Below are 13,985 nucleotides of genomic sequence, written 5' to 3'. Positions count from 1 at the left end.
AGCTTCTGGTATAACACTAGTATAACACACACAAAACTGAAATTACTATATAGTTCTACAGATATGAGCCACTGTCACATCCTGCCACTGCATCCTTATTGAGTGGTTCTGTATTCACACACACTTTCTGTTTCTTACCTGAACAACAGCAAGTACTTCTGGCAAGGAATTCTGGGTAGGTGGGACTGGTGGCAGAAGGCAGAAGAGATGATGAGCAGGAGCATCTGAAAGCATCTGGAGGTCATTGGGAGAATTCTAGAGGGCCATAAAACAAACAAGTTACAGCACTAATTCTCTGTCAGCTATAGTTAAGTGTTAGCGAGACGGGTGCCTGTGTATCTGCAGACCAACAATCCTAGAGACTCTCTGCAGTTACAAGGGGAGAGTTTCAAAGTTCTACCACAAAGATAGCAATTACTTAGAGTTTAACGCTACTATAAATCCTGCGTCTCCCTCCTGTGAATTTGGATATGGCAAAAACCTTGGCGTAATACTGATAGCTAAAGAAACTCTCAAAACAATTCAAGGCTATCAATCCTAGACTACATTATTTGGATTAGATTATCTATCAATCTACAGGTAACATCACTATTTACTATTTTTAAATTAAATTTAAGGCCATTCAAAAAACCAGTTCTTATTTAATGCAATAAACGCTACTGAAGACTGTTCATCACCTACACTTCTCTCCCCTATATAATTCAGCTATCAAGCTCTGTGCAAGTGCAACGGATATCTAAGATTTGGTCTCCTGGATTTCACAGCCAGGAATCAGTATTAACCCATGATGGGATAGTGCCTGTTGGGTGAGGAGGGAACTGGGAAGACAGTGATGTACCAAGCTAGAAGCTGGGTATGGAGTTCAGCTGTCAGGACACAAAAAGGCTATTGAGTTATCAGTCCACTAAAGCTTTCTCAATTTGACCTCTTTAAAACGGCAGAGATTTCTCCCCTACATCCCAGCTGACAGGGCAGTGTCACTACCTTGTAGTGTGAAGCCACGTAGAGAGCCATCAGCCTCTGGAGAAAAATTTCCGACGCTTTGTGATAACAAAAGAGGGTGTCTCTGTTCACATAATATCTAAGTACGGTGATCAAGGAAACAACCAAAGCCAAAAGACATAAAAGACATAAATCAACATCCCCTGTTGATTTATCCCAGCCTGAGGTGATTTTCCATATAGTATCACCGTATGAGCTGGCTCAGTGCCTTTATACTCCGCCTGCATCAGCCAGACAAGGAACACAGATTCCTCATTCTTTAAGTTATTGCTGTCAAAAGACTTCAGCATCAGGGCTTTGGACAGTCTTCACGTCTGACCGCATACCCCCTTTTAAGCACATCAATTAGGAAAGAAATCACATAATTTTGACCATCTCCCTCGCTCAAAACCTTCGTTACAATGCACCACTCTTCTTTGAAGCTCATCAATGGTAATAAAACACTGACAGCCCACCCCTTTAAAAAAAAAAAAAAAAGATCCCATGCTAGGAGTTTGAGCCCAGAAGACTGGCCTGAGTGCACTTTGATTAGATCCTGCACTGAGAAGCGCCTGGGTGGACCCGGTATCTGCAAAGAGCCCTACTGATATCAACAGGCTGGTCAATGGGCCAGTGCAGAATTGGGGCCTTAGACTGTAGCTTCTTCCTAGGAACAGCGACTTTCCCATGCTTGTTAAGTCTACTCAGCTTTCTCAGCACTGCACAAGAATGTCAGATTTGTTCATTATTTTAACATTTTTAGAACATTTACGTATCTATTTCTCAAAGTGCCTAGCGAGTCTGCTCATCCCCACCAAGGAACACACCCTTCAGCTTCAGTGGGCTCTGGAGCATATTCCTGTCATACAGGGTGCTTCATCCATTACTGAAGAGGAGAGCTAGACTGAAATGTGCAGACCAATATAAATAAGCAGAATTATAAGCTGTGCTAAAGAAAACAGAAATCGAGGAGGAGAGTATCACCTCCAACCTCTCAGTAATAGCATATAAATTGCTGTTAGTCTCTTCTGGAAGAGCTCACTTTACCCTGCCACAGCTGGACGTAAATTATTTAGAACATGCGTTAATTTCAGCCAGGATACAGGTCACAGGTTTCAGGCAGCGGGCAGCCAGAGATGATCCTGGTGATGTTGAGACAATCCAAACATAGCAGGTCATTGAGCCATTTTTCAACAGGGTCTCCAGGGGCATATCGGATTGACTCTTGAAGGGAGACTTCATGCAATGTACGAGCTGGAAGGAGAGATTCAAAAGAAAAACCACAACATGTCTGAAGTGACAAATACTGAAGATGCCAACAGGATCAGGCCCTTCAATAGCTTTGGTCCAAAAGACTGAAAGTAGTAAACCACCTACTTCCCCACCAAACAACCCAAAATTGGACACTTAAGCCTATTTCCACATAGAATCAAGGTAGTTAGATTGATCAAGTGAAGTCCATGCCCCTACAAGTGTGTTACATTTCAGAAGGTGAGAAATTGAAAATATTAAGCCTAGAGGCCAAGTTACAAGTCAAGCTTCTTTAAAGCTTCCTGCATGTTCCTCCACCCCCACTCTCCACTTGAAGCTGCAGAAATACAAGTACGCAAGCACCAAGGATTGTATAGGGTGCAAGTCAACAGCAGTCATATTGCTGGTTAGATACTCCTATTCAGAGATGTCAGCATGGGGAGGTACCTGAGGCGAGTTTAGCCGTAGCTGTAGATTTGTTCTCTGCGGTCATGCTGGCTTGTGCCTGGACACTCTGCTGCCGGAGCTGCTGAATCAGCTTCAGGGACAATGACCGACCAGTGCCCTCATAACTACAAGATTAGAGATCAAAGAGAAGCAAGTAAAATGAGGCTGAAACAAAACCCCAGAAGTAGTGTGGGGAAGCTCCGATCTAAAATCGGATTTTATCTACAGGCTTTAGATGTGTTCTGGTGCCATGTGCCATTACTAGGTCCCTTATGGCCTCACTGTTGGTACAAGCTGCAGGAAGAAGCCAAAACGCAGTGGCAAGGGGACAAATGCCTCGCAAAGATGCTGCGCATGTGACACTGACTGATCAAAGGACTTTACTCCCACACAAACTGCTTCACCTGACACTGAAATGCAGCTGTTTGCAGGGTGAAAGATGGCAGCTCTTTTAGGGCACTACAATGATGTGACAAGAAGTGACTAAATTTCTGGCAGAAACATAAGGGGAATTTAAACAGGCAGGTACAATAACCTATACTGGACTATAGCCAGAATGCTGGAATTTTCTTAATCCCCTTTTGTTCAGAAGGTGGCTGCTCTCCACAAACCTTACACAGTCACTCCTCCTAACAGACTTCAGCATCATGCTTAAACATTTGCTCCTTGTACAGGCACGGAACAGAGCATGTCTTCATGCCAGGGACAGGCAATTAATAGGAGGCTGGACTACTAAGTGACCCACAGAAGAGAATGAAGACAACAGTCAATTCAAAGGCAGCCATTAGACAGAGCGGTTATACAAAAGTGTCAGTACTAACAGAAAGAGTGTAAAGGCTGACCTGAATGAGAGCAGTAAATCTGCAGGGTCCTACAAGAAACTGCCCTTGCTGTTTGTTTTCCAGACAAGCAGGCCTGCGTGAGTCTCTTACCCATTGATCGTAGAAGCCATAAAGACAAGGTAAGGCCCCAGCAGGTTCTTCACCAGAGGTAGGGGGATAGCAGCAGCTTCATCAATCACCACAAGTTCAGCCTGGCCCAGTTTCACAGCATCGGTGGGATGTATGTACTGCAAGGAGCGAAGTCCCATTTTACTAAGGTAATCCCTATCCAGAGCAGCTGTCTGGGAGTTGGGGAGACTTCAAAGGAGGCAAAAGCTGCAGCCCTATAGAAGCAGTTTCCTTCCAAGGTCCCAGTCTCTGATTAGAGAGAAATGGAGTGCAGGCATTGTGGTAAACTAGTTGGGTGAACTTTAGTGACAATCCAGGGAGGAGGAATAGCAGGTCATATGCTTTGTTATGTCTATGGAGCCACAAAAGCACTTTATTTGTATCAGATTAGGTCTCCTTCATTTTTCCAGTCTGCTATACATTTGTGCTCCTTCCCCACACTTTTCTGGGCATTATTATAACACATACCAAAAGACAAGCATGTGCAAATCCAAGTGAAGATCCTTGACTTACTAGATCTCCACAGAGCTAGATGAATAGTTTCCCTTGTGGAACCCAGGGATCCGGAAGCAATTTGCCTCCTCTAACCTGTTTCAATACACGAGGGTGTGTAACATTATTACACATTATGTAAAATGAACACACTTAAGATTAAAAACGTAAGCGATATGCTATACTTCCAGTGGCCATGAATAGGAAATAGTGAGGCTGGAGAAGAGACATGCAGGTTAATTACCTGGATAGTCTGTCTGTGCTCCTTGAACACATTCACTCTGACGACTGCTTTATTAAACTCAGGGTTCAGAGACTGAATAATCTCATAGTCCAGATGTTCCTGAAGGAAGAGATTAAATAAAATGAAGATGCAAGAGCTAACAGAACAGCAGGTTGTGAGAAAAACAAAGTGTTTTTCAAATCTTTCATTCAGATTCTCACTTGCACCCCTGAGGATCAGTTTATTTGCACAGAAATTCTGTAAAGAAAGCCTCAACCTGGATAAACCTACCTGTATTCCTAAAGTGAAAACAGTATTAAAAATATAATAGCACTTTGTTCCCTTTCGTCCATTCAATGAGATCCATCAGACAGCTGGTTTCTCCAACACTTGCAAAGTTCATGGAGTAGCAGATCCACAAATAAATTCCATTTCTTAGCAAAGAAGCAGTCATCTATTTAATCTATTTCACTTGTATTCCTAGCATTTACTTTAAATTGAGGGCCCTAAATGAAAATCTTGTATTAAAAGCAATATCCTTTTCCTTATGCAAAGAAATCTAGTTTCACAATATTTCTGATTTACAAATACTGAATGTAAACTATCAGCGCACTCTGATTCACTATGTACTTCTGAAAAGCATTATCAAGGCTTTTAGGAGCAAACAGCCTCTGGCTAAAAAGGTATCATTTTTAAAATAATCACGTAAAAGCCAAAATGAGAAATGCAGTTTTAAATCCCTAACTAAACATGATTCTATGAAACCACTGTAAAAGCCTGCTCTCCTTACCTGGTACTGCAGTGCATCAAAGCCTTTAAATACAAACTCAAATAGTGTGTGAAGGTTATCTGGACTGGGAGATGTCACAAAGATGTTGGAGTAACTGTTGAGGAAACAAAACAGGGTTTTAAATCCTTTTATCCAAAGCAGTGCAAACGATCCAGTTTATATTATACAGAGCATACAAGACATTATAAAACACTGAAATTTAACATATACAAAGCATCTTAAACCATAAAGAGTTTATATAAGGCAGCTTTATACTGTAATAGATAGCAACAATTAAAGAGAAACATTCTTTCTACCACAGCTATAGGATACTTCTGTGTGTGTACCACTACACCAAAGTATTCAGCAGCACTTGCTTCTCTACTCCTGCATTCAACACTTACTTCTCCTGAAATGCCCACAAGTAGGAATCCTAAAAGTATTTTCAAAATTAGTTTTCCCAGTGGGGTCTCCAGTGCATCCTGTCCGCTCCATCTCACCTTTTTGACTATAAGCTGTATGGTCCAATGGCCATCTTCATTTTGTACCAAACAGCATTTGTCAGATCAATAATAAATCATCATCTAACCTTAAGTTCTTTTTACTGTTAACAAGAATTACACGATCTACCCTTCCATGAACGAACCCAAATCAGGGACTAAAGCAAATTATTTAATGTATTGTAATATCCCCATCACTATATCAGGATGAGACTGGCTACTTAAAAATGACTATTTTGGACATTTACTAAGTGCTTTTATTTGTAAAACAAGCAAATCAATATTCTCAGATATCTAATAAAACTCGAGCTCGTATACAAAGGACAGTGGACTTCATTACATGAACGGATGTGACTTTAGTTAGATACAGCAATAGAACAGTTCTCTCTCCACACAAAAAGTAGACAATAATTAAAATGTACAGACAAGTCACTTGATAATTATGTTCCTGTGTTACTAGCTCTAGCAAAATTCATCACTTCTTGATGACTGATACTTGAAAAATGAAATAATTGTGAAATATGATCATTTCTGCTTCTGTTATGAATCTACAGCCCTATCCACGTTAAGCCACCATGCAAAAAAAAAAAAAAAAAGACGTTCAAAGAAACTAAAATTGTAAGCCCTTCCATTTCTTGGGAAACCTGCTCCACTGTACACAAGCATTATGTTAGGTTTCAGAGTAGCAGCCGTGTTAGTCTGTATTCGCAAAAAGAACAGGAGGACTTGTGGCACCTTAGAGACTAACCAATTTATTTGAGCATAAGCTTTCATCGGATGCATAGAATGAAACATAGAGTAAGAAGATATATATACATACAGAGAATATGAAATGGCGGAATAAGAGGTTAATTAATTAAGATGAGCTATTAACAGCAGGAGAAAAAAACTTTTGTAGTGATAATCAAGATGGTTCATTTAGACTGTTGACAAGAAGGTGACAGGATACTTAACACGGGGAAATAGATTCAATATGTGTAATGACCCAGCCACTCCCAGTCTCTATTCAAACCCAAGTTAATGGTATCTAACATTATGTTGTTTACCTAGGAGAGCCCTGATCCTATGAATACTTATGAATATCTTAACTTTGAGCCCAGAAATAGTCCCACACTACATACAGATCCAAGCACACTGTCAGAATTCACCACACTTGTATCCTCAACTTCTATTGTTCATTGGTTTCACTACACAACTGATAACTGATTTTTAGTTGCCTACATTAATTTTTTTTTAAATGTGATTATTCTGACTTTTAAAGATTTAAAATTTCCTGTTAGTATAAAAATGGAAAGATTTGGAAATTACAACTATCCATCAAAATGCATAAAAAGCATTGCGTAATGTATGTATATTACTGACACACAAATCCTTCTCAGCCTTCTCATTATTTACAAATGCAAATAAAAGCCTGGACAGCTGAGGTTAAGCTTACCCAAAAGCCACGGCTCCAGCTATAGCCAGTCCTAAGGCAGCAGATTTACCACGTCCCCTGGCAGCTGTTAAAGCCACGGTGCTCCTCAGAGTCTTCTCAGAAATGGCTTCAATAAATTTCAAAAGTGCTTTTGCCTAGTGAATAGGAAACAAAACACAGGAGTGGTGTTTAATGGAGCAATAAAGCCATGTGCACATGGTATCACTAATGGGAGCTGACACATCCCTTTTCCAGGTATTGGGGGGCAGGACGGGAAACAATGAGAAAGAGAGACATTAAAACCGGCCAAATAACTTATTTTTTTCACCGCTTGATACTTAATACTACAATCTCTGAGCATACTTGCACCCTGAGCTCTCAAAATGGGACTGGGCAAGACACAGAATCATAGCTATCGTTGTATTGTGGATCTCAAGAGCACGTTTTACTTGAGAACTTTAAATCACTTTATTCCAGAAGATTGTCATAAGCACCTTACTGTCATTTGTGCCTAACTCCACTTGGAAGTCCCAGAACCCCTCTGTAAGGTAGAAAAGTATCTGATCTATTGTGCAGATGGCAGGAACAATGAGGTTTAGAGACTTGCCCAAGGTCACACAGCAGGTCAATGGGAAGAATCTTAAATCCCAGTCTCAGATCTAACCACTAAGTGTACTCCCTGACCAAACCAACACTAAAAACTAGACATCATGAGAAAGCACGGGACAAAGTAGGACCTGTTTCAACTCTAGAGAGACACACACCCTCTAATCTGTGGAAGGGTGATGATACACAGAGAACAGCAGCAAGAGTAATAAGTATTTGCCTTTTACAAAGCATCTTTCACTCAGAAGGATCTCACAACCCTTCACAAATCACATGCTTGCAAAGTTACCTCTCGCAAGGAGAGCTGTACACAATCAGCACTCTGCACCACACCAGGGATAGGGACATTTTGAACAAGGGCACCAGGACAAGCCCTTGCTCAACTGAAAGAGCTGGGAATCTTTATCATGCATGGACTGGACTTGGAGTTTAAGTTGTTAAATGTAAGACACACAAAATAAGTTATGCGATAGCCCATTTTACCACCTCTTAAGGTAGCTGAGCTAAGTCAAGTCATGCCACGATTTGAACGTGTGGCTCAGTTGCCCACTTATCGCAAATCTGAGGCTTCGAGAGCTCTACGCCATTTCCTCTCGGTAAGTGAGCTTTCTAGCACAACTCCTCAGCCTCTTTCCATTCTAACCCTTCCTTTCGTTAGGGAAAGTCAAGCTGCTTGAAGAGGCCTCTCAGAGCTGCCTTTGAGCTGCCCCGTCATGTTAACTCTTCCAAGCAAGCCAAGAGAGAGCTGCTTTCCTGTAGGAGGCAGCACTGGTTTGTGAACTTTTCATTCAGAGGCACAGCATGGGACATGAACATGAATGGCTGGGGTATCTGTCAAGAGAACGGCGCTCCCAGTTTAACACCATGCCAACCTGATCCAGAGTTTTACAGCTATCCACCAGCACGCCTACAGGTTGCGTATCCTGCAAGCTCTCCTTCAATTCCTTCAGCTCCAGATCCTGAGGTCTGAGACTATCCTCCTAGAAGCAAGAGAAGAATTTAACAAAGCAGGATTAATACGGGACCTTTCACCACAGCTGCTGCCTCCACACCTCTCGTATCTTGATATGGCAGGAAGAGACGTTCTATTGCAAATTTAATACTGGGATCAGGCTTGTAGGTGGGGCATACATTTGGGTCCAACATATGATACATCCTTCAGAATGAGGGACCGGTGAGCTGTGAATCCAGTCCTCTCTGGACTTGGATTAGAAGAATGATCAACCCAGCTTCAATCCTAGATTATTGAGAACTGGTACAATAGGCTGTATTAACTCAGAAGAAGAGATTATTGCTAGATACCTTTCTAAAGTCTATTTTGGTAAGTCATCTTCAGTCTATTGAAAGAAAAATAAATCACGTGGATTACATCAAAGAAACACTGGGAGTAAGAGAAACCCAAAAAAGCGAAGAGTCAAGTTGACACGATTCTTGACAATCCCAGTCCCTATGCATTATTGAAGTCCATAGGTCATGCAAAACCATATACTCTGTCTGCCCTAGACACAATGGGGCTATTGCAGAAGGGCATTCCCAGCGAAGCGTTAAGACAAGTTTTGCCAAACACTTCACAAATACTGGTTAAGCCACACAACACCCCACAAGGTGAGAAGCATTACAGAGGGGAAACTGAGGCACAGAGGCGAAGTAGCTTGCCACACAGCAAGTCAGTGGCAGAGCCAGGAATAGAACCAAGAATCCTGACCTATAGCCCCTGGCTCTAACCACTAAAACAAGCATTTACTGTTATTTTAATACTCTGAGGGATGGTTTCAGAACAAATCTGTAACTAAATTAAGGAACAGGTTTACAACTAATCTTTAAAAGTGCTCGTGCAAAGAATATGGTCATGGCCAGCTGGGGTACATGGATACCTCAACTTGTACACGCATGTCTGGGTTTGCATGCACATATAAGGTATGGTGGGTATAAAGATTTGGCCCTAAATATTGATCTATTTATTACTCAAATAAGAAATAAGTCTACTGATGTTCATGAACTGATTAAACACCTAAGTAGAGTCCCTCAATCGAGTTACTTCCCTGTTTCACTGTTGCTTATTATTCCTTATTTTCTAGAAGGGAGCTTCCAAGTCAGATCTATTCTCATCACACTTCTAATATCCACCACTTCGACAAGAGAATGAAATTTCTGCACTGCAGGCAAGTCATTATTAAATCTTATTTTTTCTTTGCTAGCTGTCTAATTACAGAACTCTATCTTAGTGGCACATGTTTAAAGAAAGGCACATATCCTTGATTGAGGGAGGAAAGCTACGTGCTATACCTCTGGGCTAATGAGATGAACAGTTGCACAAAGCAGTAGATCTTGCTACTGATCCAGGGATCCACTTTCCAAAAACAAACACAAGCCATTATGTTAAACTGAAATAAGCAAGGAAATTCAGTGATAGAACTCCCAGACCACTTCTGGTCAACCTGTCAGGATTAGATACTGCAGCACAAATTATATAAAACCCACCCATTTTTCTGAGATGTCCCAGCTGTCAGTAATGGAGAATCACAGAAAATGAGTTATGTTTTCAACAATATAGCCACCTTAGCTTTCTTCTAGTTTTTATACTGTGTTCCTTTGTTCCTCCACTCTACACAGTCTAAGTTATGAGGGAAAATTCCCCTAATTACATCAGTGCAAGTGCAGGAGAGGCAAAAGACCTTGTAATAGCTTGAAATAGCAAGACAGTAGAAATAGCTCTTCCCCAACCTTTAGAAACAAGGGGATCAGTTTTCAAATTTAAGGTTGAGAGTTTCAAAGCTAACTAGTGGATTTAGACACACAAGTCCCACTAATTTTAAGTGGAAGTTGTCTAAATTTCCTAGTTATCTTTGGAAATCTCAAAAGAAAGCACTCAGCTGTACCGGAAAGCCCACTGTCTCCCTTCAATCATCTCCTATTTAACTCACAATGGAACTTCAGGTGTGCTAAATCAAGACTGCTATTTGCAGCAAGATAAGTTTCAATGTAAATCAGAGCACACCCAACTTAATGGCGGGAGGCATCCAGCCAGCAGAATCACTGCCTACCACAGAAGTTCGTCATCAAACGAAAGGAAGGAGCCTGGAGACAAAAGCATGACATGGCAGTATTGCCAGTCACGTTAGATACTCAGATCTATGGAGAGCAGAGCTGTCATGCGGTCACTGATACTGTAACACCACCACCAAAGTTCAGTGGAGAAGAACAGTAGTATTAGGTTTTGCAGTACTATCAACTGATACCACAATGCTATGGATCAGAACTTCTCAGGACTCAAATATCTCAAAGTTCTCTTGTCAATAGTGATGTACAAGTTTAGAGCACCTTCCGTTCCCCATACTTCCAAAACTTTGCAGATTATATACAGACGCTTCTTTCATCAGTGAAATGCAGGAAGTGCATAACAGCAATACTATTCAACAGTTTAGGTCAAGAAGTAAGGAGAAGCATCCAACATACTGCAGAGAATTTTGGTGACCAGAATTACCCAGACTAATATTCTCAGGACAGAGAGCTAAACCCCCATACATTTGTAAAACATGCCAAAAGATATTCAGCCACCATAAGTGATCAACCTCTCATCTGACAGCTGACATTGCCAGCAGCACGATACTTCCTAAGCTGCTAGAGGACTTTTTCAGCAATGATTCAAAGGAGCACCTTCTGCTGAATCACTGACACTGCTCCCGACAGCACCTAGATGGCTACTGCTTGCCAGATACAAGAAGCAGCTGAATCTTCAAGTCCAGAATTTAGAATTGGCTCTGTCCTCTTTTAGTCTGAGATTAGAATAATTCTTGGTATTTAGTGGGGAAGAAGAACCTCATCCTTATCAAACTTTAAACTACTGTTTGCATCTTTGCCTTGGAAAAGGCTATTTGACTCAAATACATAATATGCACTTACCTGAGACTGTGGAGGAACTGGTGTTATGTTTGCAATGTGACTAGAAATTGGCAGGATGTTGAGCTGATCATCAATCACTATGCAGTTCTTACAAGAGGCCAGAGACAGAATGAACCTGCATGATTAGAGAAAAGCCAGCTCAGATACAGCACTGGTGGCACCATAGCCCTTTGGTAGCTTGTTTACCCCGGCTCCCTTTCTCTCCAGATGCTGCATTTACAATCTGGTCCTGCTTTTACACAGTTTTATAGCTTGGCTGAGACAAGTTAGTTGCTCAACCCCTTTTATTTAACGTTCCTGGTGTGCCCCACCGTTATACGTCTGAATGTTCTATAAACCAGAGACATTCACCTCCATTCCACCAACTTAAGGTGATCTTTCAAGAAAGCCTCAGAATATGACATGACGATTAATTTGAAAATATCAGTGTAAACAGGCAGCTCTTGACCCCAAGGTAGTAGTTACATGTACCCATCAACGTAAAATTCTAGGCCCTCATACTGGTTGTTGATTCCGTTTTACCCAAGAGACCACACATCCACCAGCTACATGCTAAAGAACATTCTATATTCTTCCCAGGGGGAAAGATGGTGTTAGTTATCTATCCTCATAGCAATGAAGACTTTTTATTCAGTATAGTAAGGCAGATTTCTTGGCTTTTACAAGAGACTGATCAAATGCCATAAAGAGAAGCCAAGCATCAACGTTTTCATATTTTTAAGCCATGGAAGTGCTTTGTGAGTCTCATCAAGAGCCACAACAATGGGAGAATGTCATTCTGATATTTGTGCTTCTGCAGAGCCCTTCATCAAAGAATCTCAAAGCACGTCACAAAAATTAACTCATTAGGCTCCACAATATCCCTTGTAAAACATGCAAAGGTTATACGTACATACACAACTCCCCCACCAGCGAAGTGCAGCCACTTCTGTGATAAGAAGGCACATACATTATTCTAAGTTAACAGGACATTGTGCCAATCCTGAAACAAGACCCTGCTGTGGATACCTTTCTTGCACATGCAGACTTGTTAGCTTAGGTTTTCAAGCTCCTAACAACCCACCTTTCGTTAAACCTCCCTATTATGTCCTGATGTGCCTCTGTTCTGTAGCGTGAGTGAACATCCTGAAACAACAAGACAAAGATCACTGAGTCTCACAAGTCTGAAACATGAAGGAATCTCTGGGTTAGAGCACAGCTTATATGGAATATAATTCATATGGACTATCAAACATCCCTTTGTCTCCATCCATTCTTGACTATGTTTCTCCTTTCCCCGGCACAGAACTTTCTTTTCCTGTATATCAGTCATCTCCCCCACCTTCCAAATTCCTCTTTAAAAATAATACCTTTTTACCCTTCCCAGCATTAATTTCCACGCCAGCCCTATCTACTCCCTGAACTTTGTGTGATTGCATCATACTGTCTAATTTATGGCCCAGTCATGCAGGGGCTGAACATCGATGATGTATGCCTCATAAGTGAAGCTAAAAAACTGATTCTCCAATTCAAGTGATAACTCAATTACAACTAGTGAAACTCCCTAGCTGAAAAATGAATATATTCAGCATAAACAGGTTGCACTTCAGAGATTTTATCAGTAGTGAAGTTGCTCCTACTTAACAGTAGGTATGAATTTGGGAAATTGAGCTCCTCTTTCCAAGTTAATAAAATTCTAGCAAATGTGCCCACCCGGGAAAGAAAGGTAAAATTGTACATTCCATTTGCTTGTATAGTGCCCAGACCGAGATCATTAATACCGTGTCACACTGAGCTCCCAGAGAAGAATTGAATCCTTATTCTATATCTAAAGAATTAAGTTGTTAATGATGCGTCCTCACATTTGATTCCTCAGTCTAGGAGGAATTCAAGTCACCTTGTTAAGCAGAACTGCCTAATGGCAGACACACACACAATAGCAGAGAAATAACAGTACGGGGGTGGGGGGAGAGAACCACTTAAATGATGACTCAGCATATAATATAAAGCCGAAGAGAAACGCACTATGTCTGGAGACTCTGGACCACCACTGTGTGGAAAAGGATCAGAGGTGCTTGTTAATCAAACATACCATGGTCACTGTATACAGCTGCTTCAGTGAGTTCATAGTTCTGAGGAGAATCACCACAATTCCACCTCCTTCCACTGTTTCAACAGTTCTAGCCAGCAGGTTTGGAGTCAAGGCTTCAAAATCCTAGTAACGAACAAATTCAAAGTTGTTGTGAGTCTTCCAAGACAACTGGCATCAGCTAGCAGGAATCAAACTACGATAAAACACATTTCTGGAGGTATGCGGTGTAGTTGTAGCCATGTCAGTCGGAGGAAATTAGAGAGAATGTGGGTGAGGTAATATCTTTTACTGAACCAACTTCTGTTGGTGAGAGCACCAAGCTTGTCTCTCACCAACAGAAGTTGGTCCAATAAAAGATATTACCTCACCCACCTTCTC

At 41.3% G+C, this 13,985-nt stretch overlaps 1 protein-coding gene across 2 annotated transcripts in view; it reads right to left on the bottom strand.

Annotated features, from left to right (window-relative positions):
• Positions 1–13,985, bottom strand: part of NAT10 (N-acetyltransferase 10) — a 36,084-nt gene that overhangs the window by 16,314 nt on the left and 5,785 nt on the right. For both annotated transcript variants that reach the window (XM_084630908.1, XM_084630909.1), the window contains exons 5-16: positions 13,608–13,730; positions 12,600–12,661; positions 11,537–11,651; positions 8,506–8,613; positions 7,049–7,182; positions 5,135–5,228; positions 4,366–4,464; positions 3,612–3,748; positions 2,680–2,804; positions 2,085–2,235; positions 985–1,081; positions 139–255 (exon numbers count right to left, since the gene is read on the bottom strand). In XM_084630908.1, coding sequence (XP_084487034.1) covers positions 139–255; positions 985–1,081; positions 2,085–2,235; positions 2,680–2,804; positions 3,612–3,748; positions 4,366–4,464; positions 5,135–5,228; positions 7,049–7,182; positions 8,506–8,613; positions 11,537–11,651; positions 12,600–12,661; positions 13,608–13,730 — 1,362 coding nt within the window. The remainder of the gene's footprint in view (positions 1–138; positions 256–984; positions 1,082–2,084; positions 2,236–2,679; positions 2,805–3,611; positions 3,749–4,365; positions 4,465–5,134; positions 5,229–7,048; positions 7,183–8,505; positions 8,614–11,536; positions 11,652–12,599; positions 12,662–13,607; positions 13,731–13,985) is intronic.

Source organism: Lepidochelys olivacea (assembly GCF_965140295.1).
Source record: "Lepidochelys olivacea isolate rLepOli2 genome assembly, chromosome: 6".
Taxonomy (NCBI): domain Eukaryota; kingdom Metazoa; phylum Chordata; order Testudines; family Cheloniidae; genus Lepidochelys; species Lepidochelys olivacea.
The sequence above is the reverse complement of the archived record's forward strand: the minus strand, read 5'-3'. Positions and strand labels throughout refer to the sequence as shown.